Consider the following 27,995-nt stretch of genomic DNA (forward strand, 5'->3'; position numbering starts at 1 on the left):
GGGAGCTTTAATTTTCCTTGAAGAATAGTGTAAGGTTTGTTTGTACATAGAACTGGAGAAATGCTTTTAAGATAGCCAGATGGTTTCTTTTGGATGAGGTGTTTAACATTCTCTGCCTTTTCCTCAACGTGGTGCTGAGAATGGTTTCCTGCCTGGCTTTGGAAATGTATGGTGTTAATTGTCTGCTGTAGCGAGCTTGATGAGTGTAGGTCTTGGTCTGTTTCAGCTGCCGTTGCCCTTGGTAATTTGGCCGTCTTCCCTCTATGTCTCTAGAGCTGGTCTTGCTGCTGGAATGGTGGTCTGGCACGGAATGTACACTTTTCACTAACCAGGCCACGGTCGACCAATTTGGCAAGGAGCATGTTATTGTCATCTTAAATCACAATTTTGAGATTGACTTCCTCTGCGGTTGGGCCATGTGTGAGAGACACGGCGTTCTGGGGGTCAGTAACATTCACCTTTTATCTCTTGTATTTTAAGTTGCTGTCTTCAAAACCCTGTAGGAAGTGAGAGCCCCACGCATGCTTTAATTCCTCCTTCCTTTCTCATGCTGCTGTCTGCAGTTCTCGGCTGTTTGTTTAGAACATCTCTGTGCTGATTCCTCTCCTCTCCTCCTTCCCAGGTTCCTGGCCTTTATCTGTGCCCCGATCTTCGTGTTTTATTCTTGCTGTGTATGCTATATCATTTCAATTAACACTGTTTGTGTGGGGCTTTGCAAGATCAGGGGGTGGGGGTGGTGTTCGTAGTCATGGGTTGTGCAAAATTGACAACGTCCACAACTGAGTTATCCTGAGTTGGACTTCAGGCAGGACAGTGCTGCAGACCTGACCATATGTGTTTGGCTCGCAGTTGCCTGGGTAGATGTATACGGGTGGAGCTGTGGCGATGAGGAGATGGAAGTGGGGTGAGTTATGGGCAGAAGTGGTAGGAAGGGCAGCTTGTGAAGATCTTTGAGTCACAGGGAGCCACCTTCATTGTTGGGTATTTCTGTGGTTTTATTCACTGCCTTGATGCCTACAGAGCTCCAAGGTGTTGGCGAAGAAGGAATTGCTTTATGTACCTCTGATCGGATGGACATGGTATTTCTTGGAGATTGTTTTCTGTAAACGTCGTTGGGATGAGGACAGAGAGACAGTCGTAAATGGACTGAAGGCATTGCGGGACTACCCAGAGTACATGTGGGTGAGTACACTGCTGGTTCCAAAAACTACATGCACCTCCAGGGAACGATAGAGAAAGTACAAGTATCTCCAAGAGTCATTCCAGCACAAGGAGCCAACTCAGCCCAGCTCTGCCAACTCTCCCTAGAACAAATCTATCAATTCATTCCCGTCCGCTCTATCCCAAAGCCCAGACATTTATTCCCTTCAGTTTGCTTTTGAAATCATTTAAAGAAAACAAAGAACTGCTGATGCTGGAAGGCTGAAAAAGAAGCAGAAATCGCGAGAGAAGTTGGGCAGATCTGGCAGTATTTGTGGAGAGAAAGCAGAGTTAATGATTAAAATCTGGTGAACCTTCTTCAGAACTGCTGAGTTTCCCCAGCAATATCTGGTTCTGTTCCTTTTGAAACCATTTGTTGATCTCTTCTTCCAAAAATACTCTGTGGATAAGCTCCAGTTATGACCGCTTACTGTGTAAAACTGTTCACCATCATCCTCCCAGCTGCACCTCTTTTCCCCCAAAATATGTGATTCTGTGCCTGAGTCCTTATGCTGTCACCTGATGGGAAGAGTTTCTCTTTGTCTTAATCTTGTACAAGTCAATGTGTGGGACCACGAACCAGGGTGGGTCGGGTTGTTGTGTGCGCGAGTACCTGTACCCCAGGGTGTGTCGGGTCAGGGTGTGTGTGGGTCTCTGTATGCCAGGGTGGGCCGGGTCGGGTCGGGTCGGTGTGTGTGTGCCGGACTCCGTACCGCAGGGTGGGTCGGGTCGGTGTGAGTGTGTGGGACCCTGTAACCCAGGGTGGGTCAAGTCGGTGTGTGTGTGCGGAACCCCTTACCGCAAGGTGGGTCGGGTCGGTGTGTGTGTGCGGGCCAGTACCGCAGGGTGTGTCGGGTCGGTGTGAATGTGTGAGACCCCGTACCGCAGGGTGGATCGGGTCGGTGTGAGTGTGTGGGACCCAGTACCGCAGGGTGGGTCGGGTCGGTGTGTGTGTGCGGGACCCTGTAACCCAGGGTGGGTCAAGTCGGTGTGTGTGTGCGGAACCCCATACCGCAAGGTGGGTCGGGTCGGTGTGTGTGTGCGGGCCAGTACCGCAGGGTGTGTCGGGTCGGTGTGAATGTGTGAGACCCCGTACCGCAGGGTGGATCGGGTCGGTGTGAGTGTGCGAGACCCCGTACCCCAGGGTGGGTCGGGTCGGTGTGTGTGTGCGGGCCAGTACCGCAGGGTGTGTCGGGTCGGTGTGAATGTGTGAGACCCCGTACCGCAGGGTGGATCGGGTCGGTGTGAGTGTGCGAGACCCCGTACCCCAGGGTGTGTCGGGTCGGTGTGTGTGTGCGAGACCCCGTACCCCAGGGTGGGTCGGGTCGGTGTGTGTGTGCGAGACCCCGTACCCCAGGGTGGATCGGGTCGGTGTGAGTGTGCGAGACCCCGTACCCCAGGGTGGGTCGGGTCGGTGTGTGTGTGCGGGACCCCGTACCCCAGGCTGGGACGGGTCGGTGTCTGTGCGCGGTTTCCCTAACCCAGGTGGGTTGGATCGGTGTGTGTGTGGGAACCCGTACCCCAGGGTAGGTCGGCTCGGTGTGTGTGTGCATGACCCCATACCCCAGGGTGGGTCGGGTCAGTGTGTGTGTGTGGGACCCCGTACCCCAGGGTGGGTCAGGTCGGTGTGTGTGTGTGTGCGGTTCCCCGTATCCCAGGGAGGGTCGGGTCAGTGTGTGTGTGTGGGACCCCGTACCCCAGGGTGGGTCAGGTCGGTGTGTGTGTGTGTGCGGTTCCCCGTATCCCAGGGAGGGTCGGGTCGGTGTGTGTGTGTGTGCGGGACCCCGTACCCCAGGGTGGGTCAGGTCGGTGTGTGTGTGTGTGCGGGACCCCGTACCCCAGGGTGGGTCGGGTCAGTGTGTGTGTGTGTGCGGGACCCCGTACCCCAGGGTGGGTCGGGTCGGTGTGTGTGTGCGGGTCCCCGTACCCTAGGATGGGTCGGTGTTTGTGTGCGGGTCCCCGTACCCCAGGGTTGGTCAGGTCGGTGTGTGTGTGCGGGTCCCCGTACCCCAGGGTTGGTCAGGTCGGTGTGTGTGTGCGGGACCCCGTACCCCAGGGTGGGTCGGGTCGGTGTGTATGTGCGGGTCCCCGTACCCCAGGGTGGGTCGGGTCGGTGTGTATGTGCGGGTCCCCGTACCCCAGGGTGGGTCGGGTCGGTGTGTGTGTGCGGGTCCCCGTACCCCAGGGTGGGTCGGGTCGGTGTGTATGCGCGGGTCCCCGTACCCCAGGGTGGGTCAGGTCGGTGTGTGTATGCGCGACCCCGTACCCCAGGGAGGGTCGGATCGGGTCGGTGTGTGTGTGCGGGTCCCTGTACCCCAGGGTGGGTCAGGTCGGTGTGTGTATGCGCGACCCCGTACCCCAGGGAGGGTCGGATCGGGTCGGTGTGTGTGTGCGGGTCCCTGTACCCCAGGGTGGGTCGGGCTGGTGTGTGCACGGTTCCCTGTGCCTCAGGATGGGTCAGGTCGGAGTGTGTGTGCGGGACCCCGTACCCCAGGGTGGGTCGTGTCGGTGTGTGTGCAGTTCCTCGTACCCCAGGGTGGGTCGGGTCGGTGTGTGTGTGCAGGACCCCGTACCCCAGGGTGGGTCGGGTCGGTGTGTGTGTGCGGGACCCCATACCCCAGGGTGGGTCGTGTCGGCGTGTGTGCGGTTCCCTGTACCCCAGGGTGGGCCCGTTCGGTGTGTGTGCGGCTCCCTGTACCCTAGGGTGGGTGGGGCTGGTGTGTGTGCGGGTCCCCATACCCCAGGGTGGGTTGGGTCGGTGTGTGTGTGTATAGTTCCCTGTACCCCAGGGTGGGTCGTGTTGGTGTGTGTGTGCAGTTCCCTGTATCACAGGGTGGGTCGTGTCGGTGTGTGTGCAGTTCCCTGTACCGCAGGGTGCGTCGGGTCGGCGTGTGTGCGGGACCCCGTGCCTCAGGGTGGGTCGGGCTGGTGTGTGTGTGCAGTTCCCTCTACCGCAGGGTGGGTCGGGCTGGTGTGTGTGCGGGACCCCCTACCCCAGGGTGGGTCAGGTCTGCGTGTGTGTGCAGTTCCCTGTATCGCAGGGTGGGTCGGGTCAGCGTGTGTGCGGGACCCCGTACCCCACGGAGTGTTGGGCTGGGACAGGTTCAGTTGGTATCGTCCAAAATCCAAAGGCGCAGGGTGTGCGGATTGGCAGTTGTTTAATTGCCCAGTGTTCAGGGATGTGCAGGCTGAGTGGGTTCGAGTGGGAGATACGGTGTTACTGGGATAGGGTAGCGAGATGGGTTTAGGTGGGATGATTTTCGGAGGGTCAGCATTGCCCTGTTGGGCCAAATGGCCTTTTTCCACATTGTAGGGATTCTATGACTGTACCAAAATGAAGGTCAGTGTGTGTGGGAATGCACCTCTACCACCTCCCCCAACGTGAGGTCCTGCGCCATGATTCCAAGTTAGTTGTTAAAAGACCTTTTATCTGTCACTCTCTCTATTTCAGTTTCTGTTATACTGTGAAGGCACACGTTTTACAGAGAAGAAACATCGCATTAGTATGGAGGTTGCTGAATCTAAGGGTTTGCCGAAGCTGAAATATCACCTGTTACCAAGGACCAAAGGTTTTACAACCACTGTTAAATACCTCAGGGGAACGGGTGAGTTGGCTGTGTTTCACCCTGACCTCACAACACATTCATTCTTTTATATTTGAACTCAAAATGTTAACTCTGCTTTCTCTCCACAGACGCTGCCAGATCTGCTGAGTTTCTCCACCAAGTTCTGTTCATGTTTGTGATCTCAGGCATCCGCAGTTCTTTGATCATCTTGTTCTCTCACTTTCGGCCTGATTAACTCCTTTCTCCTCTTTATTTTGCCTCCTAACACCTTGGAAGGAGATCTCAGGGAATGAGTCCTCCAGTCCAATCAGAAAATGTTCAAGTTCACCCTCTCAGGTCACAAGGTGATCTTTCTGAAAATGGCCTGTACTAATTGGCCTGTGAGAAAGTCAGGCACCTGTCTTGGTTTGAAGTTCAGCTGGATTTAGTGTTTGCTTCTCAGACTCTGGTTCAACTCGCTGTGCGGTGACCAGGGCTTTTAATTGTTTCAGGTTTTTGACAGTGGGTGTGGAAACTCACTGAGCTGCGACCTGCTCTTGTTCCAGCATTAAAGAGACGTGGAATTGTGCAGCATGGAAACAGACCCTTAGGTCTAACTCCCAAATTCCTTTTAAATGTTGTAATTGTACCTGCCTCCACCACTTCCTCTGGGTATCCTGAAGCAGCTCTGTATTACAGCAGCCAGTGTCAGCATCTCTGTTCAACCGCACCTGTCAGCTTGTGAACATTGCCTAATGAGACTGGGAGCCCCTGTACTCTGAACCACCCTGTGGAATGTGTTGCTGCTGTCTCACAAACTACAACATCATCTGGCTGCTTTCCATTTCAGTTGCTGCTGTGTACGATGTGACATTAAACTTCCGAGATAACAAGAACCCGACACTCCTGGGTATACTGCATGGCAAGCAGTACCATGCAGACATGTGTGTCAGGTAAGGAATAAGTGGTAAGTGCCCAAACAAATATCTGTCAGTCTGATACAAAAACCCTAAACTCATCAGGGCAGCTTGGGCGAACCAGGCAGTACAGAGGCCCCAGAGACTATCGTGCTCACTAATCAGTATTCCAGTTTGGAAACAGGTGAGAATGCTAGTTACTGCAGGGAGTGTGGTAAAGCTGAGGCCCTGGGACCACGGTGACTGAGCTGGACTCAGCTGGAGAGGAATGAGTGGGCAGTAATGATGGGGGATTCCACAGGCAGGGTAACCAGACTGCTATTTCTACAGCATTAAATGTGACTCCAGGGTGGTCAATATTTTCAGTACAACCTATTGCACACCTCTGGAGCAAGTGAGGCTTGAACCCAGGTCTCCTGGCTTAAAGGTTGGGACACTACTGCTGTGCCATAAGAGCCCGCTGCTGGGCCACGGGTCCTGGATGTCACACAGCAGCTGCAGACATCTTTCTGCAAGAGGGATCAGGAAGAGATTATGGTCCATATTGGTCCCAGCAACATCGGCAGGAAGAAGGATGAGGGCCTGGAGGCAGGTTTCACTGCATTAAGAAAGAAATTTGAAAGCAGCACCTGAAGGGCAGTGATGCCCCCACACCTCGTCCCTCACCCCCATCCCAGGCCCCAAGAAGACCTCCCACATCAAGCAGACGTTCACCTGCACATCTGTCAATGTGGTATACTGCATCCGCTGGACACAAGTGTGGCTTCCTCTACATCAGGGAAACCAAGCGGAGGCTTGGGGACCAGTGATAATGGGAACTGCAGATGCTGGAGAATCCAAGATAATAAAGTGTGAAGCTGGATGAACACAGCAGGACAAGCAGCATCTCAGGAGCACAAAAGCTGACGTTTCGGGCCGAGACCCTTCATCAGAGACCAGTTCATCCAGCTTCACACTTTTTTATCTTGGAGGCTTGGGGACCGCTTTGCAGAAAATCTACGCTCAGTTCGCAATAAACAACTGCACCTCCCAGTCACGAAGCATTTCAACTCGTCCCCCTCCCCCCCCCCCCCCTTCCCCCCCACCCCCTACCCCCCATTCCTCAGACGACATGTCCATCCTGGGCCTCCTGCAGTGCCATAATGATACCACCCAAAGGTTGCAGGAACAGCAACTCATATTCCGCTTGGGAACCCTGCAGCCCAATGTTATCAATGTGGACTTCACAAGCTTCAAAATCTCCCCTCCTCCACTGCATCCCAAAACCAGCCCAGCTTGTCCTCGCCTCCCTAACTTGTTCTTCCTCTCACCTATCCCCTCCTCCCACCTCAAACCGGACCTCCATTTCCTACCTACTCACCTCATCCCGCCTCCTTGACCTGTCCGTCTTCCCCGGACTGACCTATCCCCTCCCCACCTCCCCACCTATACTCTCCTCTCCACCTATCTTCTCCTCTATCCATCTTCGATCCGCCTCCCCCTCTCTCCCTATTTATTCCAAAACCCTCTCCCCATCCCCTTCTCTGATGAAGGGTCTAGCCCCGAAACGTCAGCTTTTGTGCTCCTGAGATGCTGCTTGGCCTGCTGTGTTCATCCAGCTCCACATTTTGTGTTCCTATTCATGTACCCATCCAGATGCCTTTTAAATGCTGTAACTGTACCGGCCCCCACCCACTTCCTCTGGCAGCGCATTCCATACATGCACCACCCTCTGCATGAAAAAGCTACCCTGAAGTCCCATTTGTATCTTTCCCCGTCACCTTAAACCCATGCCCTTTCACTTTGGACTCTTGTACCCTGGGGAAAAGATCTTGGCTGCTTACCCTATCCGTATCCCTCATGATTTCATAAACCTCTATATGGTCACCCCCTCAGCCTCTGACATTCCGAGGAAAACCTGCTCTGAGCCCTTTCAAGTTTCACAACATTCTTCCCATAGCAGGGAGACCAGAACCTAATGCAGTATTCTGTTAGTGGCCCATCTAATGTCCTATACAGCTGCAACATGACCTCACAACTCCAGTACTCAATGCGCTGACTGACAGAAAGCAAACAGGCCAAGTGCCACTTTCAACACCTTGTCAACTTGTGACTCCACCTTCAAGGAACTATCCACCTGCACTGCTCAGCAACAGTCCCCTTTCTTCAACAACGCTCCCCAGGATCTTCCCATCATGGGACAGTAAGTAATGTCCTGACATGGATTAATGATTGGAAAGGAACAAATCTTGGGGCCCCAGCTGTTCACAGTGATAGTCTGTCTCTGTTTGAGGGAACACTGGGGGTGGGTGTGTCTCTGTGTGAGGGAACGCTGGGGGTGGGTGTGTCACTGCGAGGGTCGCTGGTGATGGGTGTGTCTCCGTTTGAGGGAACACTGGGGGTGGGTCTGTCTCTGTGAGGGGACGCTGGGGGTGGGTCTGTCTCTGTGTGAGGGAACACTGGGGGTGGGTCTGTCTCTGTGCGAGGGTCGCTGGGGATGGGTGTGTCTCTATGTGAGGGAACACTGGAGGTGGGTGTGTCTCTGTGCACGTGGGGGCTGGGAGTGCGTGTGTCTGTGTGTGCGAGTTGAGGCTCGTGGTGGGCGTGTGTCTGTGCGAGTGGAGGCTGGGGGTGGGTGTGTCTCTGTGCGAGTGGACGCTGGTGGTGGGGGTGGGCGTGTGTCTGTGTGTGCAAGTGGATGCTAGGGGTAGGTGTGTCTGTGTGTGCGCATGGGGGCTGGGGTTGCGTGTGTCTGTGTGTGCGAGTTGATGCTCGGGGTGGGTGTGTGTCTGTGTGCGAGTGGAGGCTGGGGGTGGGTGTGTCTCTGTGTGAAGGAACACTGGGGGTGGGTGTGTCTCTGTGTGCACATGGGGGCTGGGGGTGTGAGTGTCTGTGTGTGAGTAGAGGCTGGAGTTGGGTGTGTCTCTGTGCGAGTGGAGGCTGGTGGTGGGGTTGGGTGTGTGTCTGTGTGTGCGAGTGGAGCCTGGGGGTGCGTGTGTCTGTGTCTTCCAGTTGAGGCTGCGGGTGGGTGTGTCTCAGGGTGTGTTACTGTTTCAACATCTTTGTGAGTAGGTTTGAGTGTATGCACAAGTGTGTATGATCACAGTTTGTATACATACTTAATTATTTCAACCATCGGTAGTCAGTGCAAAGTTCCATGCACCTGTCAGACTGACATTGTGTTTGTTTGACAGGAGGTTCCCTCTAGAAGATATTCCAGAAGATGAGAGTGAATGTGCAGCTTGGCTCCATAGACTCTACCAGGAAAAGGTAATGTCATACTGAGGGCTTGGGTGAAATGTCAGTTATTTGAATCCCTACAGTGTGGAAATAGGCCATTCAGCCCAATAATTCTGCACTGACCCACCGAACAGCCTCCCACCCAGACTCACCCCACCCTATCGCTGCATTTCCCATGGCTAATCCACCTAACTTATACATTCCTGGACACCACAGGCAATTTAGCATGGCCAATCCACCTAGCCTGCACATCCTTGGACTGCGGGAGGAAACCGAAGCACCCGGAGGAAACCCACGCAGACACGTGGAGAAACACTGACAGTCTCCCGAGGCTGGAATCGAACTCGGGTCCCTTGTGCTGTGAGGCTGCAGTGCTAACCACTGAGCCGCCTATAATGTGTAACCAAGGTGAAGTGTTAACTCAGCATGTCCTCTGGGGTACGGGAGCCATGCATACTGACACTCACTGGTATGTGTTAAATGTTGTTTGGTTTGTATTAGATCATTAGTAAGTGGAATGAATGTCACTGGATAACTGGCTCCTGCTGTCCCTTCATGTGTCAGCGCCGATCGTAAGAAGTAGGGGTGGAACTGTTTACTATCAATGCACAGCAACAAGTGTCAGGTGTTTTTACTGCTGACTTCAGTCCCTCATGTGCTGCTGCTGGATGTGAATCCCGACTCCGAACACCGCGTGCACTGAGCCTAAAGCAGGCAGTGAACTTCACTGTGGATTTCCCAAAACTTTATTCTTAATACAGCTCTTTATCTGAGTATGTAATTGTGGACAGAGAGTCATGGAGGCCTACAGCAGGAAAAAAAGGTCCCTTTGGCTCATTGAGCAGTCAAAAACAACTGCCTAACTATTTACTTTTAATTCCATTTCCCAGCATTTGGCCCATAGCCTTGTATGCTGTAGCATTACAGTTGCACATCTAAATATTTCTTAAATGTTATGAATGTTTCTGCCTCTACCACCCTTACAGGCAGTGAGTTCCTGATTCCCACCCGCTTTCAGTGAAAAAAAGTCTCATTCTCCCTCTAAACCTCCCGACTCCTACTTGAAATCTATGTCCCTGGTCATTGATCCCTCCATTCAAGGAGAGGTTTCTTCCTGTCTATATCGTTCACAATTTTACACATCAGTCATGTACTCCCTCAAACTCCTTTGTCTATCTGTTCAGAACTAGAATACTTCAGCCTCAAACATCCTGGTAAACCTTCTGTGCAGCGTCTGATTGCATTCCATCTGCCTCTTGCCAGCCTATCTATATCATTCTGAAATGTAAACATTTCTCCTCACTATTTATCACCTCACCAGTTTTCATTTCATCTATGAATTCTCTGATTAACCCTCCTGCATTCAAGTCATTTATATGTATGAAACACACACACACAGCTCAGCCATCACACTGTGTGCCCTGCCACCCAGCTAATTCTTGATCCAGTTGGCCAAATTGACTTAGCTCTCATGGGCTCTTGTCTTCACCCCCAGCCTCCCATGTGAGACCGTATTAAAGGCCTTGCTGAATCCCCGGTAGACCACTTTGAATGTATTGCCGTTGTTATGGACAGACCAGACCCCCTCAGAATACGTTACGAATGTAGCCCAGACCCGAACGTTTTCTTATATAAAGGTAAAGGTAAATGTAAAGTGCTGTGTTCCAGATACAATTCGATTGGTCAAACTACTCAACATTAAGCAAAAACACAATTGTTTCACACACTGTAGTTAAAATGCAACAAAAGACAAAATAACAGAAAAGAACTTAGCTTAGTTGTAACTGTATCGAAACGCTTACCAAATTAACAGATACAGTACATATTACTAAATAACTGTTCCAATCATCCCATAGACACAAAAGGCAAATTCAGGAAACAGATTGTCTCACATGTAACGCCAGCAGCCCAGGAGAGAAAAACATCATGAGAGCTCAGAGTGTAGCAGGGAGAGATGTACTGCAACACTGTTGCTGAAAAGCTGAAACTAAAAATCCTGGTGCTCTGGGAGCTTGACCACACCCATTAGGCTGCTTTTACTGTTCCCATGTAATAAAGAGAGAGAACCCTTTCAAACTGTTCGTGAGTTTTCAGTGGACATCTTTGAACCTCTGCCTTAAAACCTTTCTCTTTAAAACAAAACTAAATAGACTTTTTAAAGCCATTGTGTCGACACACCATCATCTATACGCCTGGTTGTATCTTTGAAAAATTCAATCAAGTTGGTCAGACATGACTGCCCCTTAATAAAAAACTGACTGATTAATTCCTGTCTCTCCAATTGCATATTAAGTCTGTCCCTTAGAATATTTCTCAGAAACTGTGGTTAGACTGTCCCGCCTGTTGTTTCCTGATTTATCCCTTTGCTGCCTTCTTGAGTAATGGTGTCACTTGGCTGTTCTCCAGTCCTCCAGCATCTTTCCTGTGGCCAGAGAGGAACAGAAGATTATTGCCTGCCTCCCTGTTATTTCTTCCCTTGTTTCATTCAACAGCCTGGGATACATTTCAGCCAGCCATGGCCATTTATTTTACTTTTAATCCATACATAAATTCCTCTCTGTCTGATATGCTTAAAGAAATTAGAGTACAGTCCTCGGCTCTGATATCTATATCCATATCATCCCTCTAGTCAACATTGACTAATCAACGCTGACTCAAAATATTCATTGCCATCGGGAGACAGAACAGAAATGAGGTCTGAACGATAGTAGGAACTATACCCTTCTTCGCCTATCAAACTTGCCTTGTTAGCTGTCAATCAGACTGAAGAGTTAATAACTCCTTAGTCCTCAGATGTTTTTCCAGTTCCCGTAAATCAGCCTGTGTGGTATGCCCCAATGTTGTTCCTACCTGGGAGTTGCTGAGCATTAAGACACCAGTGCTCTTTCTGTCCTAAATCCATTCCCACACGTCCCACTGGGCATTTGGGAAAGCTTTGCCTTTAGCTACTGTTGTGTTCCTGTTCTCATTGAGTCTTAGAGAGCCATACACGCCTGTGCTGACCAACAAACACCAATCTACACTAACCCCACTTACATGGTCTATAGCTTTCCGTACCCTGACATTTTAAGTGCTCATCCACATGCTACTTAATGTTGTGAGAGTACCCCCCTCTCAGGCAGCGTGTTCCATATTTCTACCACCCTGTGGGTGAAAAATCTCACTGCTGTTAGTTATTCTGAGGTGGTGTAGGATGAAACTCCATCCTTTACTCATTTTTCTGCTTCTCGTGTTCCTCTTGTTCAATGAATTTATCTCTAAATTGTAGGGCAGCCTGGGGGCTGGGGGTAACGCTGGTAGTGGGCTTGCATAGACCTGAGTCCAGCTCACTTGGTGAGGTAGAAACCCATTGAACAGGACTGTGCCTTCCTGTCTTCACCAGGATGCACTTCAGGAGCAGTACGTGAAGGATGGTACATTCCCTGGACAGCCCATCCAGCCGAGACGCCGACCATGGGCCTTCCTGAACTGGCTGTTCTGGGTCGTTGTGCTCCTGACTCCACTCTTTAACTTTGTGTTTCGAGTGTTTGTCAGTGGTTCTCCCGTTGTCATCTGTTCATTCCTGCTGTTCGTTGGAGCAGGTAACATTTCCACCAAATAATTGCTGGGAATATTCGCCTGGACACGAGGGGTGGGAGAAACTGAGTTAAAGTCTCAAGTATTTCTGATATGGTTTTATTCCAGATTTTCAACATCTGCACAGAATCATGGCAGTGAACAGCTGGAGTTAGGTCACTCAGTCCCTTAAATCTGCTCCACCTTTCCATAGGAATGCAGCTGATCTAGTTGTGGTCTTGGATCTACAGAGTCTCCTGTCTGTGCTCCAGAACCCGTGACTGCATTTACTGGTTCTAGTCCCTCCACAAGAAGAAACAACCTCTCAGTTTTATTTTTCCCATCAGATCCCCACAAGATCTTATCTGTTTCAGTACAATCACTTCTCTCTTCAAAGTTCCAGTGGACCCAGGCCCAAACTGTGTCAGAGATAGTAGGAACTGCAGATGCTGGAGAATCCAAGATAACAAGGTGTAGAGTTGGATGAACACAACAGGCCGAGCAGCATCTTAGGAGCAGGAAGGCTGATGTTTCGGGCCAATCAGATTTTCTGTTGAAAGTTCTAGGCCCGAAATGTCAGCTGTCCTGCTCCTAAGATGTTGCTTTGCCTGCTGTGTTCATCCAGCTCCACACCGTGTATCACAGGCCCAAACTGTACAGTAGTCTTTCATCCCTGGAATGATCAAAACTGTATACTGTGCCTGGATGTGTTGTCATTATGAACCTGTACAGTTGTAGTAATGCTTGAACAAAGAATGGTACAGTACAGGAACAGGTCCTGTGACCCACCAAGACTGCGCTGACACATGATGCCTCAGAACATAGAACATAGAACAATACAGCGCAGAATAGGCCCTTCGGCCCTCAATGTTGCGCCGACCTGTGAACTAACCTAAGCCCCTCCCCCTACACTATCCCATCATTATCCATGTGCTTATCCAAGGGCTGTTTAAATGCGCCTAATGTGGCTGCGTTAACTACACTGGCAGGCAGGGCGTTCCACACCCTTACCACTCTCTGAGTAAAGAACCTGTCTTAAATCTATCACCCCTCAATTTGTAACTATGCCCCCTCGTACAAGCTAAAGCCATCATCCTCAGAAAAAGACTCTCACTGTCCACCCTATCTAATCCTCTGATCATCTTGTATGTCTCTATTAAATCCCCTCTTAGCCTCCTTCTCTCCAATGAGAACAGACCCAAATCCCTAAGCCTTTCTTCATAGGGCCTGCGCTCCAGACCAGGCAACATCCTGGTAAAGTACTATAGATGGGTCAGTTTTTGTCCAGTGTGTGCAGGAGGGCTTCCTGACACAATATGTAGATAGGCCAACAAGGGGCAAAGCCACATTAGATTTAGTGCTGGGTAATGAGCCTGCCCAGGTGTTAGATTTGGAAGTAGGTGAGCACTTTGGTGATAGCGATCACAATTCTGTTATGTTTACTTTAGTGATGGAAAGGGATAGGTGTATACCACTGGGCAAGAGTTACAGCTGGGGGAAAGGCAATTACGATGAGATTAGGCAAGATTTAGGGAGCATAGGATGGGGAAGGAAACTGCAGGGGATGGGCACTTTAGAAATGTGGAGCTTATTCAAGGAAAAGCTCCTGTGTGTCCTAGATAAGTATGTACCTGTCAGGCAGGGAGGAAGCTGTAGAGTGCGGGAGCCGTGGTTTACGAAGGAGGTGGATTCTCTGGTCAAGAGGAAGAAGAAGGCTTATGTTAGGATGAGATGTGAAGGCTCAGTTAGGGCACTTGAGGGCTACGAGGTAGCCAGGAAATACGTAAAAAGAGAGCTCAGAAGAGCCAGGAGGAGACATGAGAAGTTGTTGGCAGATAGGATCAGGGTAAACCCTAAGGATTTCTATAGGTATTTAAGGAATAAAAGAATGTTGAAAGTAAGATTAGGCCCAATCAAGGATAGTAGTGGTAAGTTGTGTGTGGAGTCAGAGGAGATAGGGGAAGCACTAATTGAATATTTTTCAACAGTATTCACTCTAGAAAACGACAATGTTGTCGAGGAGAATACTGAGATACAGGCTACTAGACTAGGTGGGATTGAGGTTCACAAGGAAGAGGTATTAGAAATCCTACAGAGTGTGAAGATAGATAAGTCCCCTGGGCCAGATGGGATTTATCCTTGGATCCTCTGGGAAGCCAGGGAGGAGATTGCCGAGCCTTTGGCATTGATCTTTAACTCGTCATTGTCTACAGGAATAGTGCCAGATGACTGGAGGATAGCAAATGTGGTTCCCCTGTTCAAGAAGGGGAGTAGAGACAACCCTGGTAATTATAGACCAGTGAGCCTTACCTCAGTTGTTGGTAAAGTGTTGGAAAAGGTTATAAGGGATAGGATTTATAATCACCTAGAAAAGAATAAATTGATTAGGGATAGTCAGCATGGTTTTGTGAAGAGAAGGTCGTGCCTCACAAACCTTATTGAGTTCTGGATGTGAGTTTGCTCGCTGAGTGGAAGGTTAGTTTTCAGACGTTTCGTCACCATTCTAGGTAACATCATCAGTGAGCCTCCAACGAAGCGCTGGTTTTTCCCGGGCTCAGAAACCATAACCACTCTCCCCTACATCAAAGACATTTCCGAAATGACTGCCAGACTACTCGGACCTCTTGGCATCAGGGTAGCCCACAAACCCACCAACACACTAAAACAGCAGCTAATGAACTTAAAAGACCCTAGACAGACAACAAGCAAAACGAACGTCATCTACAAAATACCTTGCAAGAACTGTGACAAACACTACATCGGACAAACAAGCAGAAAGCTAGCCACCAGGATGACCCACTATCACTCGTATCCTTACACACAGATGAGGAAGGACACCACTTTGATTGGGACAAGACATCCATCCTAGGACAAGCAAAACAGAGACACGCACGAGAATTCCTAGAAGCCTGGCATTCCAACCGGAATTCCATCAACAAACACATTGATTTGGAGCCCATCTACCATCCCCTGAGAAAAAGAACAGGAAATGACATCATCAACCCAAGGAAACCTAACCAAATAAATAGAAAGCGGGACATAACACCAGGGCTTCATCGGAGGCTCACTGATGATGTTACCTAGAATGGTGACGAAATGTCTGAAAACGAACCTTCCAGCTCAGCGAGCAAACTCACATCCAGAACCTCAACCTGAGCTACAAATCTTCTCAAAACTTGCTACCTTATTGAGTTCTTTGAGAAGGTGACCAAACAGGTAGATGAGAGTAAACCGGTTGATGTGGTGTATATGGATTTCAGCAAGGCGTTGGATAAGGTTCCCCACAGTAGGCTATTGTACAAAATGCGGAGGAATGGGATTGTGGGAGATATAGCAGTTTGGATCGGAAATTGGCTTGCTGAAAGAAGACAGAGGGTGGTAGTTGATGGGAAATGTTCATCCTGGAGACCAGTTACTAGTGGTGTACCGCAAGGGTCGGTGTTGGGTCCACTGCTGTTTGTCATTTTTATAAATGACCTGGATGAGGGCGTAGAAGGATGGGTTAGTAAATTTGTAGACGACACTAAGGTCGGTGGAGTTGTGGATAGTGACGAAGGATGCTGTAGGTTGCAGAGAGACATAGATAAGCTGCAGAGCTGGGCTGAGAGGTGGCAAATGGAGTTTAATGCAGACAAGTGTGAGATGATGCACTTTGGTAGGAGTAACCGGAAGGCAAAGTACAGGGCTAATGGTAAGATTCTTAGTAGTGTAGATGAGCAGAGAGATCTCGGTGTCCATGTACACAGATCCTTGAAAGTTGCCACCCAGGTTGACAGGGCTATTAAGAAGGCATACAGTGTTTTAGCTTTTATTAATAGAGGGATCGAGTTCCGGAACCAAGAGGTTATGGTGAAGCTGTACAAAACTCTGGTGCAGCCGCACTTGGAGTATTGTGTACAGTTCTGGTCACCGCATTATAAGAAGGATGTGGAAGCTTTGGAAAGGGTGCAGAGGAGATTTACTCGGATGTTGCCTGGTATGGAGGGAAGGTCTTACGAGGAAAGGCTGAGGGACTTGAGGCTGTTTTCATTAGAGAGAAGAAGGTTGAGAGGTGACTTAATTGAAACATATAAAATAATCAAGAGGGGTGGATGGGGAGAGCCTTTTTCCTAGGATGGTGACGGCGAGCACGAGGGGGCATAGCTTTAAGTTGAGGGGTGAAAGATATAGGACAGATGTCAGAGGTAGTTTCTTTACTCAGAGAGTAGTAAGGGAATGGAACGCTTTGCCTGCAACGGTAGTAGATTCGCCAACTTTAGGTACGTTTAAGTCCTCATTGGACAAGCATATGGACGTACATGGAATGGTGTAGGTTAGATGGGCTTGAGATCGGTATGACAGGTCGGCACAACATCAAGGGCCGAAGGGCCTGTACTGTGCTGTAATGTTCTATGTTCTAAATCTCCTCTGCACCTTTTCCAATGCTTCCACATCCTTCCTGTAATGGGGCGACCAGAACTGCACGCAATATTCCAAATGAGGCTGCACTAGCGTTTTGTGCAGTTGCAGCAAGACATCACGGCTCCGGAACTCAATCCCTCTACCAATAAAACCTAACACGCCATAAGCCTTCTTGACAACACTATCAACCTGGGTGGCAACTTTCAGGGATCTGTGTACATGGACACCAAGATCCCTCTGCACATCCACACGACCAAGAATCTTTCCATTGACCCAGTATTCTGCCTTGCTATTATTCTTCCCAAAGTGAATCACCTCACATTTATCCATATTAAACTCCATTTGCCACCTTTCAGTCCGATTCTGTAGTTTATCCAAGTCTCCGCGCAACCTGCAACATTCTTCCACACTGTCCACCACTCCAACGACTTTAGTGTCATCTGCAATCTTACTAACCCATCCACCTTTGCCTGCGTCCAAGTCATTTATAAAAATGACAAACAACAGTGGTCCCAAAACAGATCCTTGAGACACACCACTAGTAACCGGACTCCAGGCTGAATACTTTCCATCAACAACCACTCATTGCCTTCTTACAGAAAGCCAGTTTCCAATCCAAACTGCTAAATCTCCCTCAATCCCGTGCCTCTGTATTTTCTCCAATAGCGTACCATGTGGAACCTCATCAAAGGCTTTACTGAAGCCCATGTACACACGTCAGCTGCCCTTCCGTCATCCATATGCTTGGTCACCTTCTCAAAAAACTCAATGAGGTTTGTGAGTCACGACCTGCCCTTGACGAATCCATGCTGACTATCTCCAATCAAATTGTTGCTTGCTCGATGATTATAAATCCTATCTCTCATAATCCTTTCCAAAACTTTTCCTACAACAGACATAAGGCTCACAGGTCTATAATTACCTGGGTCATCCCTACTGCCCTTCTTGAACAAAGGAACAACATTTGCAATGCCTTTCTAATCTGAAAACCTTTTGCCACTCCGTGGACCGTACCCCTCTATTCTCTGCCTGTTCATATATCTGTCAAGATGCCTGTTAAATGTTGCTGTTGCATCCACTTCTACCATCTCCTCTGGCCATGCATTCCAGGCACTTACCACCCTCTGTGTTAAAAAAAAACCTGCCTCTCACATCTCTTTTTAATGTATCCTTTTTTACATTAAACCTGTGTCCCTTAATAGTTGACATTTCTATCTTGGGGGAATAATGTCCAGTTGTTCATTCTGTGCAACCTCTCATAATTTTGGAAACTTCGGTCAGGTGTCCCCTCATCCCTTGACGTTCAAGTGAAAGCAAACTAAGTTTGTCCAGTCTCTCCAAACCTGGCAACATCCTGGTAAATCTTTTCTGTACAACCCCCAAAGCCTCCGTGTCCTTCTGGCAGTGTGATGACAAAATCTGTATACTGTATTCCAAATGTAGCTTAACTAAAGCTCTATACAGCTGTAAAATGACTTGCCAATTTTTAATACACTACACTCCAACCAATCAGAGCAAGTGTGCTGCTTGCTTTTTCCACCATCTTATCCACTTGTGTTGCCACTTTCAGGGAGGTGTGGACCAGAACACCTAGATCCTCTGTATGTTGATGTTACTAAGGCTTTGGGGAGAGAGAACATGACTTTCATGTTATAGGATCCCTAGCCTCTGAGCTGCAGTTGCTATATTTATATGGGTTGTCCAGTTCAATTTCTGGTCAGTGGTAACTCCCAGGATGTCGGCTGGGGATTCAGTGATAGTTATTGCCATTGAGGGGAGGGAGATCTGCTGCCCTTATCTGGTCTGGCCTAGATGTGGCTTCCAGTTGTGATTTGCAATGTGCTGCCAGAGATGGAAGAGGATTCACTCATTATGTCCAAGAAAGAATTGGATAAATCATTTTGCAATGCTCTGGGCAAACACCAGGGGAGTTGCTTCCTCCTGTGCTCTTCCAGAATGTTCCACCTTGTGGGAGTCTGAAATGAATTCTGAGCCTATAAACTGGTGCACTTCTGCCTGGTTAATATGTAGGTTAATCTCTGAATGTAAGCATTTGCTACTAAGTCCTGAGATTGTTGTGAGTAATATTTGACATGTTGTTTTCAGCGTAATGTGTCTGCTCTGATTTTATTATTTACTCTCCCTGTTTTTACAGCATCCTTCTGTGTACGAAGGCTTATTGGAGTGACAGAGATTGGAAAAGGCTCTAGTTATGGAAATCAGGAGTTTAAGAAGAGGATGTAGAAATATTAATGGAAAGACTTCCAAGCTGCTTACTGAAAATAACTTCGTGAATTTTTTAGGAATGTTTTGGTCTCAACTGACAACAACTAACAGTGGCCAGGAGCCAGAAATTGGCTGCTTCACGATCAACTCCTGAATGGACAGCTACACTAACCCCCAGTCCACATTACTACCCTGTCTCATGGATACACTTCTCCACTCTCAACCTCCCTCTCACTGGCTTCACCCTCATCCCAAGTCAACTCACTCTTTACCTCATCTTTCATTCTTTTTTTCCACTAGCTTGCTATCTCTGTCTCGAACATGCTCTATTTCTCATGCAGCCACTCCACCTCATGCCCCTCTAACTCTGTCCTCTCTCCAATTGCTTTCATCCTCCACTGCCTCCATTTTAAGTTTCTATGATGTGTGAAAAGGTTGTGTTTTTCAGGAGAAACTGAGACCGCAAAGGTCCACTCTCGTTACTTTTGATGATGTATACTAACTGATTATGTTACATGCCCACACTCGGTCCTACAGTGCTGGCCTCTGTCACTACACTGACACTTCACTAATGGATCAGTAACCAAGGACTTGGAATGTAATCTGTTGTCGTTTACTGATGTGACTGACCTACTGAATTTCTACTTCAGGGTGGGTTTCTCTCATCTACAATACACAGTAGTAATTTTCTGTCTCTGACTGAGCAATACACACACAAACCACCCTCCTCCTATACGCTTCTCCAGCTCTGAGCTGATGTTTCTTTCTCCAGCTATTCTAGCATCTTCTTTTGTAGCCGTCATTTCTCTTTTTCCCCCTTGTCCCTTACACTGCCCCTAAAATCAAAACTTTTGCAGAGAATCCAGTTCTCATTTTAATTTAATCAAATTACAGAACTGACTGTTAAAGCATGAAGTGGAGAGATTGAGAAGGTAATGTGAGCCAGGGGTGAATGTGGATCTCTGACACACATCATCCAGCATCTGTCTCCAAGTCCTTAAACTGACTGTACCAAGGATCAGAACACAAGGACTTCTGAAGAAGTTGGACTTGACTCAGTGCATCTGCATGGGGCACAGTGCTCAGAGCATCTTCCTGACCCAATCTTGGGTTTGTGTTGAGCTATGCAACTGAACCCACCTGAACCTCCCCCAAAAAAGAAAACAAAAATTAAAATTTGGGTCCCAGTAGAGGACAGAGTCAGATTCTTTGATCTGCTCAGACTGAGTGTTATTCACTCAATGGTATGTTAGAGGTTGAACGAAACATCCCCAGTTATCTGGTTTTGTTTGAATCTTGGCAGCAATTGTTACCTTCCTCATCACTTCCTGATCCCAGTGGAACAGATCTGTATTCTCCACTGGGACTGCTCTGCTGTTAACCCAGAACTGGGATCAGGGAAATGTTGCAGATCAGGAGATGATCCAAGTCAATATTTAGGAAAGCACCTTATGGATTATCCACAAGAAAGCAAAGCTTCATGGTGGATTCCACTGATAGCAGGAATCTGGGCAATGAAGAGCAGGCTGCCAAGTATTCACCAGAATCGAGTGAGCCAGGAACTAATTGCAGTTTTTGCATGTATTTTTTATCTTTGACAAACTCCATTTTGGGGGTCTTTGCATACCGTCTTGTTTTAATCCCACACTAATACCTCTCTCCCACTCTGAATATTAATTGTTAAACATTTCTGACTGCTCTGAGTTTGGATCACAGTCAATTCCCACTTGTTACTCTCCTTAAAGGATTGAACAGCTTCATCCTCTGAGGTAACTCTGTCCCATAACAGAGAAGCTGCCTCTGTACGTCTGCATTCTTTGTGCATCTCTGTTTCTGTGGCACCTGCTTTTACTCAGTCTGGGTGGTATCTATTTTCAGATGCCAACCCAAACAGATTTCAGGCTCAGAGTTTAAGTGGATGAGCTGGAAAGCAGTAGATCTGTAATAAATTGAAAGTCTCCTTGGATTGTATCTTCTCACTTGCACCTTTCTCAGAAAGGGCTAGTGTTCAGCTGAGTACTGTGAATCTGATCAGAGTTGTTGCTGCGTTATATTTTTTGAAAGAAAACCTAGTTACAGCTACTGGTCACCTCTGCAGATTGACCTGAACTTAACTGAATAACTGACTTGACTCTGCAGATCCCCCACCCATCCCTTTACATGCTCCGAACCAGCTCTCTCCCCAGCCTGGGTGCAGGTTAATCCTAACCATTTCTCCAAAGTGTGCAGCCCTCCTCAAAAGAGTTACACTGTGAGCAGGAGAGTGAGCTGCCTATAAGTGGATTTGCTCATGTACATTTTAGATGAATGGGGGCAGCACGATTCAAGATAAAAATAAAACCTACACATTTTGGTGCAATGAAAGGGCAAGCACTAGAAATTCATAAAACATAGAAGACACAATCGTGGGCACGAAAATACTGGGGACACGTGGCTGCTTAATAATCCAACCTCAGCTGGATTGTAATGATTGCAAATCAGTTTAAATGTGGGATTAAAACTGCCCGTAGTAGAGCTGGGAGGTGGTGTGTGTTGTGGGTATGGGTAACCTGCGTACAGAAGTAAGCAAAAAATTCATTCCTTTGAGGGAACAGTGGACACAAGCCTTTAAAGTGTAAGTCTGAATAGACTGTGGTCTAAGCCAGCGATGTGACCAGTTTGCCCCGCTCGGAATGCAAGCTGCTTGCAGCAACATTAGCTTTGGCTGAGTTTTGTTTTCACAATTCCTTGCTTTGTAACAAAAGCAGCCCGCGAGAATGTGGTAAGGTAGGAGCATCATTTCAGGCTTGTTAAAACGTCATTCTGTACTCTGAGAGGCAGCTGCCTGCTTTCCAGCCATTTTTGTCCTTCCTATGAACAGTCAGCGCTGTCCCTGTCATAGAACATTACAGCACAGTACAGGCCCTTCGGCCCTCGATGTTGTGCCGACCTGTCATACCGATCTCAAGCCCATCTAACCTACACTATTCCATGTACGTCCATATGCTTATCCAATGATGACTTAAATGTACCTAAAGTTGGCGAATCTACTACCGTTGCAGGCAAAGCGTTCCATTCCCTTACTACTCCCTGTCCTGGGAGTGTTTGGGGACAGTGTAGAGGGAGCTTTACTCTGTATCTAACCCCATTCTGTCCCTGTACTGGGAGTGTTAGATGGGGGACAGTGTAGAGGGAGCTTTACTCTGTACCTAACCCCGTGCTGTCCCTGTCCCGGGAATTTTTGATGGAGAGAGTAAAGGGACCTTTACTCTGTATCTCACCCCATACAATATGTGTTATAGGAGTGTTTGATTAGGGCGTTTGTAGAGGAAATTTTACTCTAACCCTGTATCTGTACTCCCAGTATATCTGGATTAAAAATCCCTCATGGGGTATGGGTTGTTTGTTGCCATTTTCTCCTCCAGTCACACACTGTCTTTAAGCAGCCCTGACTCTGAATGTTTGTTTGTTCTTCCCTCTTAAACCATGCTGAATAATGTTAGTATGGCCTGGTGTACCTCTTAGTGAAGTTTTACTGTACACTGGAGCCATGGGGCTTGTGTATGTTGGAGTTTTGCATTGATGAATCAGTGTATGAACAGTTATTTGAATGGGGCAGGATCCTCTGTTTTCCTGTCATTTGGCCTGTGGCCCTGAGCATCTGTTTCTCTCCATTTTGCATGTTCTGCTAAATATACAAGGACTTTCAGGGATTTAAAACATTGAACTGGATGAATCATGCACCAGCTTCACCAGACTGAGCTGGAAACTGCGTATAACCTTGCATTTCAGAATAAACAAATAAGCCGTTCCAATCAGCCCGTTTTGGATTTAGTGCTGTTGTCGGGAAGAAAGTGACCTGAACTCCATTAAAGTCCTTTCCCTCCACATACTTCCTGACCCATCCCTATCTTCTCCTAATCCTGTCTTTTCTCCCTGACTCCCTGCCTTCCTTTCCTCACTGTCTCTCTGTCTCTTCCCCTCTTTACTTCCTCCCTCCCCACACTGTTAGACAGGTGACTATAGTTACCTCGAAGTCTGTTTTAAAGGTGCTTTTACAGAGAGCAGGTGTAGACTGTTGAGCTGTTCGAGTTGCCTCTGCCATTCAGTATGATCATTGTTCTGACACAGCAGTCCTATCCCTCTACTCACTACATTGCAAAACCCTCAAAATTGACCCCATAGGTTCTTAACCAGACTTAGTGAATGATCAATATTCACACCAGGTTTACAGCTTGAACAAAAGACTTAACATTTTATTAGTCATACAGTAACTTTAGCAAAGTTAAGAAACAAGGTAATATGATTACGATTTAAACCCCACCATCTTTGATTCTAGCCTGACACAGAGACACACCACTAAGGGATAAATTAAAAGAAAAAATATAAATAAGATGTAATTAGCCAGTTCACTTAAGCACTCTCCACGAATGACAAACATCATAGGCCTATGGGCTTCATTCTGTCAACACTGACCGTTCCAAACAGCTTCCAGTAAGCTCCAAGGAATATTCACTTAACATTTATAACTGAGATTCTACTCTTTGAGCCTTACTAAGTTGATAATGGGAGGACAACGAAGGAACAATCAAGTTCTCATCCTCTAGCTTTTGAAGCCATAATCCATCTACCTTAAATGCAGTTCAAAAACCATTTCAAGCATTGGTTTCTCCTTGTTAGATTGGTATTCCTCCTTTGAGGTCCCAGTTGATATTCAAACATTTGCTGTCTGCCTGAGGATAATGCATCTTGGGAAATGAAATGTCTAGAACATTCTTTGAACAGGAAATCAACCTGCAATTAATTTCCAGAACTGGGCTCCTAAACATCAGTTTGTTTATTCTCTTGTCTAAAACAAGCACTGCTGACTATCCAAAGGTCACCTTCAGCTCTCAGTTCACAGTTCATATCTCCAAACCAAAAATGATAAGAAATAAAATAATGAAGGTCTCAACACTGTGGCTGATCATCCAATTCGTTACCCTGTTCGCACTTTCTACCCATACTCATTGATCCCCTTACCTCTTCATGGAGGTGCTTGTTACACAGTGGCAGTGCCCCTACCTCTAGAACATAGAACACTGCAGCACAGTACAGGCCCTTCAGCCCTCAATGTTGCACCAACCTGTGAAACCAATCTGAAGCCCATCTAACCTACACTGTTCCATTGTTATCCATATGTTTATCCAATGACCATTTAAATGCCCTCTGAGCCAGGAGGCCTGGGTTGAAGTCCAACTTGCTCAACAGAGGTTGATTTAAAAATACCTCAATGAAGGTTTGAATGAATCAATCCCAGGGAAGCAGAAAATGTGGGGAAAATGGCTGTGCTCAAATGCTTTCAAAAACTCCATGTACACCACAAAATTGCATTCATCTCATCAACCCTCTCTGACTTCAACATAACCTCAGCAAATTGGCTAAACATTGTTTATTTTGATCACATCTGTGCTGGTTTCCATTAATTAATCTGTAGTATTATTAAGTTTGCCCTTTTTAGTGTTTTCCCATCCTAGATGTGACAGGCTGGAGGAATGTTTTTTGCTATGGAGAAAGTTGTGATGAGCTGTCACCTTGAACAACTGCAGCCATGTGCTGTTGGGACTCTAGCACTGTGGCCATTGTGCATTTGCTGTAACTTTGTCTTTTTGTTGATCGTGATCTTCAAAATCATCAAAGTTTCAAAAATTGAACTGGAAAATTGGTAATGGTATTGAAGAAAGATAGAAAAGATAAGTTACATAATTATACACCCTAAGTCTGTCAGTTGTAAGGAGGTGTTTAGAATCTATTATTTATGAGAAAGTGTGAACTGATAGACAACCAGCATGGGTTTGTCTTGGTTTAAAACAACTGACTTTATTGACGAAATGACCCGTAAAAATGAAAGTATCAATGTGATGTGAAGTTCCACTTAACAACAGTGGATCACGAGGAGTTGGAGGCAAGCTAATGGCTTTAAGAAGTGTTGTAGGAGGAAGGAGACAGCAGGGATGATGTAGACATATTTCCACTGTCAGGATGGGGTGGGTGTGTCTGCACTGAGTAATTTGGATGAAGGTATATTCAAGTTTGTGGCAATGCTTGGCTGGACAGCACAGTAAATTATCAGGACAGAAGCATGCATGTACAGTGGGATAATGTCACAGCCTCTTCACATTATCAGCATTCAGTGTAGGTTAGTGAGACCTAAGACTCAAGAAAGATCAATGAGAAACAAAAACAGAAGTTGCTGGAAAAGCTAAGCAGATCAATGGGAATGTTTTGTGAAACTGGAATCACTAAAAAAGAGATGTAAAACAAAGATCAAAAGACCAACATTCGATTAGCCTATTTGTTTCAAGAAAGCTGCAAGTTGCTTTGCCTGGTGCCAGAGCCAGGGTGTGTGTGTGTTTATCTCAGCCCCGTCTGCATGGGAGCTGGCACTGGTGAATGGTGTGCTGATTCACTTGGTGGAAACTGGGCTCAGAGAGGGAAGTTTCAGGTAGTTTTTAAGCAACTTGTTCAGACGTCACACACCTCCGGACCAGGTAAACACAGGCCTTCAAAGGAAAGAACTTCACCACTGTGCTGTAAGAGCCCTGAACAAACACATATGAGAACATTTGGCTGTGTTTGGGCAGCTGTTGTGTTTAAGTGAAAACTAACCTGACGGAAGCTCATTTCACAATCTGTACCTTTTGGAACAAGGGATGTGTTGTTAGGTGAGCTTGTAGATGAAGAAGTGTCCGAATTAAAATCATTAAGAGGATTAAGGGATTTAATTGATGAGCAAAGAGGAATTATTTCATTCATTTGGTAATTCCAGAACATCAGCATATCCTTTTGAGTTTGAGCCACTGTACTCCTGGGTGATGCTGGGAAAACCTTCCCTGACGAACTCCTGCAGAGGTGTCTTGGAGCTGAGATGATTGACCTCCCACAACCACAACCATTTTCCTATGTGCCAGGTATGACTCCAACCATCAGAGAGTTTGCCCCCGATACCCATTGACTCCAGTTTTGCCAGGGATTCTTGATGCCACAGTCTGTTGAATGCAGCCTTGATATCAAGAAGCTGTCACTCTCACCTCACCCTCTGGAATGCAGCTCTTTTGTCCATGTTTGAACACGGACAAGTTCTGTAATGAGGTCAGGAGCTGAGTGGCCCTGGTGGAACCCAAACTGGGCGTCACTGAGCAGGTTATTGCTGAGCAGGTGCTGCTTGATAGCACTGTTACTGACACCCTCCATCATCTTACTGATGACCAAGAGGAGACTGATGGGGCCGTAACTGGCCGTTTTGGATTTGTGTTGCTTTTTGTGTACAGGACATACTTGGGCAATTTTCCACATTGTCGGGTAGATACCGATGTAATAACTGTACTGGAACAGCTTGGCTAAGGGAGTGGCAAGTTCTGGAGCACAAGTCTTCAGTATTATTGCTGGGATCGGTTGGTGTGTTGCCTCCGAGGTGCCGTGATGTCTTGGATCGTGTCTTTGGGTCCTGAAGGGAGAGGGTGACCAGCCCCAAGCTGTGGTCCACATAGACACCAACAACATAGTTAGAAAGAGGGATAGGGATGTTAGGCAGGATTTCAGGGAGCTAGGGTGGAAGCTGAGAGCTAGAACAAACAGAGTGGTCGTCACTGGTTTGTCATCCGTGCCATGTGATAGCGAGGCAAAGAACAGGGAGAGATTTCAGCTGAACACGTGGCTGCAGGGATGGTGCAGGAGGGAGGGCTTCAGGTACATGGACAATTGGGGCTCATTCTGGGGAAGGTGGGACCTCTACAAACAGGACGGTGTCCACTTGAACCAGAGGGGCACTAATATCCTGGGTGGGAAATTTGCTAGTGCTATTTGGGTGGGTTTAAATAGCTCAGCAGCAGAATGGGAAACTGTGGTGTAGTTCTGGTACACAGGCGGATGAGCACAGGAAGGACATGGACAGGACCTCACTGTCACAGGAGTGTGCTGGCAGACAGCAAGCTGGATTGAAGTGTGTCTCCTTCAACGCCAGGAGTATCTGGAATAAGGTAGGTGAGCTTGCAGCATGGATAGGTACTGGGGACTTCGATGTTGTGGCCATTTCAGAGACATGGATAGAGCAGGGTCAGGAATGGATGTTGCAGGTTCCAGGGTTTAGATATTTCATTAAGGTCAGGGAAGGTGGTAAAAGAGGGGGAGGTGTGGCTTTGTTAGTCAACGACAGTATAACAGTGGCTGAAAGAACTTTTGATGAGGACTTGTCTACTGAGGTGGGATGGGCTGATGTCAGAAACAGGAGAAGAGAGGCCACACTGCTGGGAGATTTTTATAGGCTTCCGCAAAGTTCCAGGGATGTGGGAGAAAGGATCAGCAAAACGATTCTGGGCAGGAGTGAAAGGAACAGGGTGGTCATTATGGGAGACTTTAACTTCCCCAACATTGGCTGGAAATGCTCTAACGCTAGTACATTGGATGGATCAGTTTTTGTCCAATGTGTGCAGGAGGGTTTCCTGACATAGTATGTCGAAGGGCCGACAAGAGGAGAGGATCTGGTACTTGGTAATGAACCAGACCAGATGTTTGATTTAGTGGTAGGTGAGCACTTTGGAGAGAGTGACTATAATTCGGTTATGTTTACTTTAGCAATGGAAAGGGATAGGAACATGCCACAGGGCAAGAATTATAGATGGGGAAAGGGCAATTATAATGCAATTAGGCAAGACTTAGGAGGCATAGAATGGGTTAGCAAAATGCAGGGGATGGGGACAATCGAAATATGGAGTTGGTTTAAGGAACAGATATTGCGTGTCCTTGATAGGTATGTCCCTGTCAGGCAGGGAGGAAGTGATAAGGTAAGGGAACCGTGGTTTACTAAAGAAATTGTATCTCTTGTTAAGTGGAAGAGGGAGGCTGATGTGACGATGAGACGAGATGATTCAGATGAGTTGATGGAGAGTTACAGGTTAGCTAGAAAGGATTTAAA

The 27,995-nt window shown here is 47.6% G+C and overlaps 1 protein-coding gene across 4 annotated transcripts in view; it reads left to right on the forward strand.

Annotated features, from left to right (window-relative positions):
- Window positions 1-22,860, forward strand: part of LOC125456928 (1-acyl-sn-glycerol-3-phosphate acyltransferase gamma-like) — a 65,940-nt gene extending 43,080 nt beyond the window's left edge. For all 4 annotated transcript variants that reach the window (XM_048540522.2, XM_048540523.2, XM_048540524.2 and 1 more), the window contains exons 3-9: window positions 274-443; window positions 1,021-1,182; window positions 4,652-4,805; window positions 5,596-5,698; window positions 8,836-8,911; window positions 12,264-12,462; window positions 18,993-22,860. In XM_048540522.2, coding sequence (XP_048396479.1) covers window positions 274-443; window positions 1,021-1,182; window positions 4,652-4,805; window positions 5,596-5,698; window positions 8,836-8,911; window positions 12,264-12,462; window positions 18,993-19,081 — 953 coding nt within the window. In that variant the 3' untranslated portion in view covers window positions 19,082-22,860. The remainder of the gene's footprint in view (window positions 1-273; window positions 444-1,020; window positions 1,183-4,651; window positions 4,806-5,595; window positions 5,699-8,835; window positions 8,912-12,263; window positions 12,463-18,992) is intronic.
- The last annotated feature ends 5,135 nt before the right edge of the window (window positions 22,861-27,995 follow it).

This window comes from Stegostoma tigrinum, chromosome 12, assembly GCF_030684315.1.
Source record: "Stegostoma tigrinum isolate sSteTig4 chromosome 12, sSteTig4.hap1, whole genome shotgun sequence".
NCBI lineage: Eukaryota > Metazoa > Chordata > Chondrichthyes > Orectolobiformes > Stegostomatidae > Stegostoma > Stegostoma tigrinum.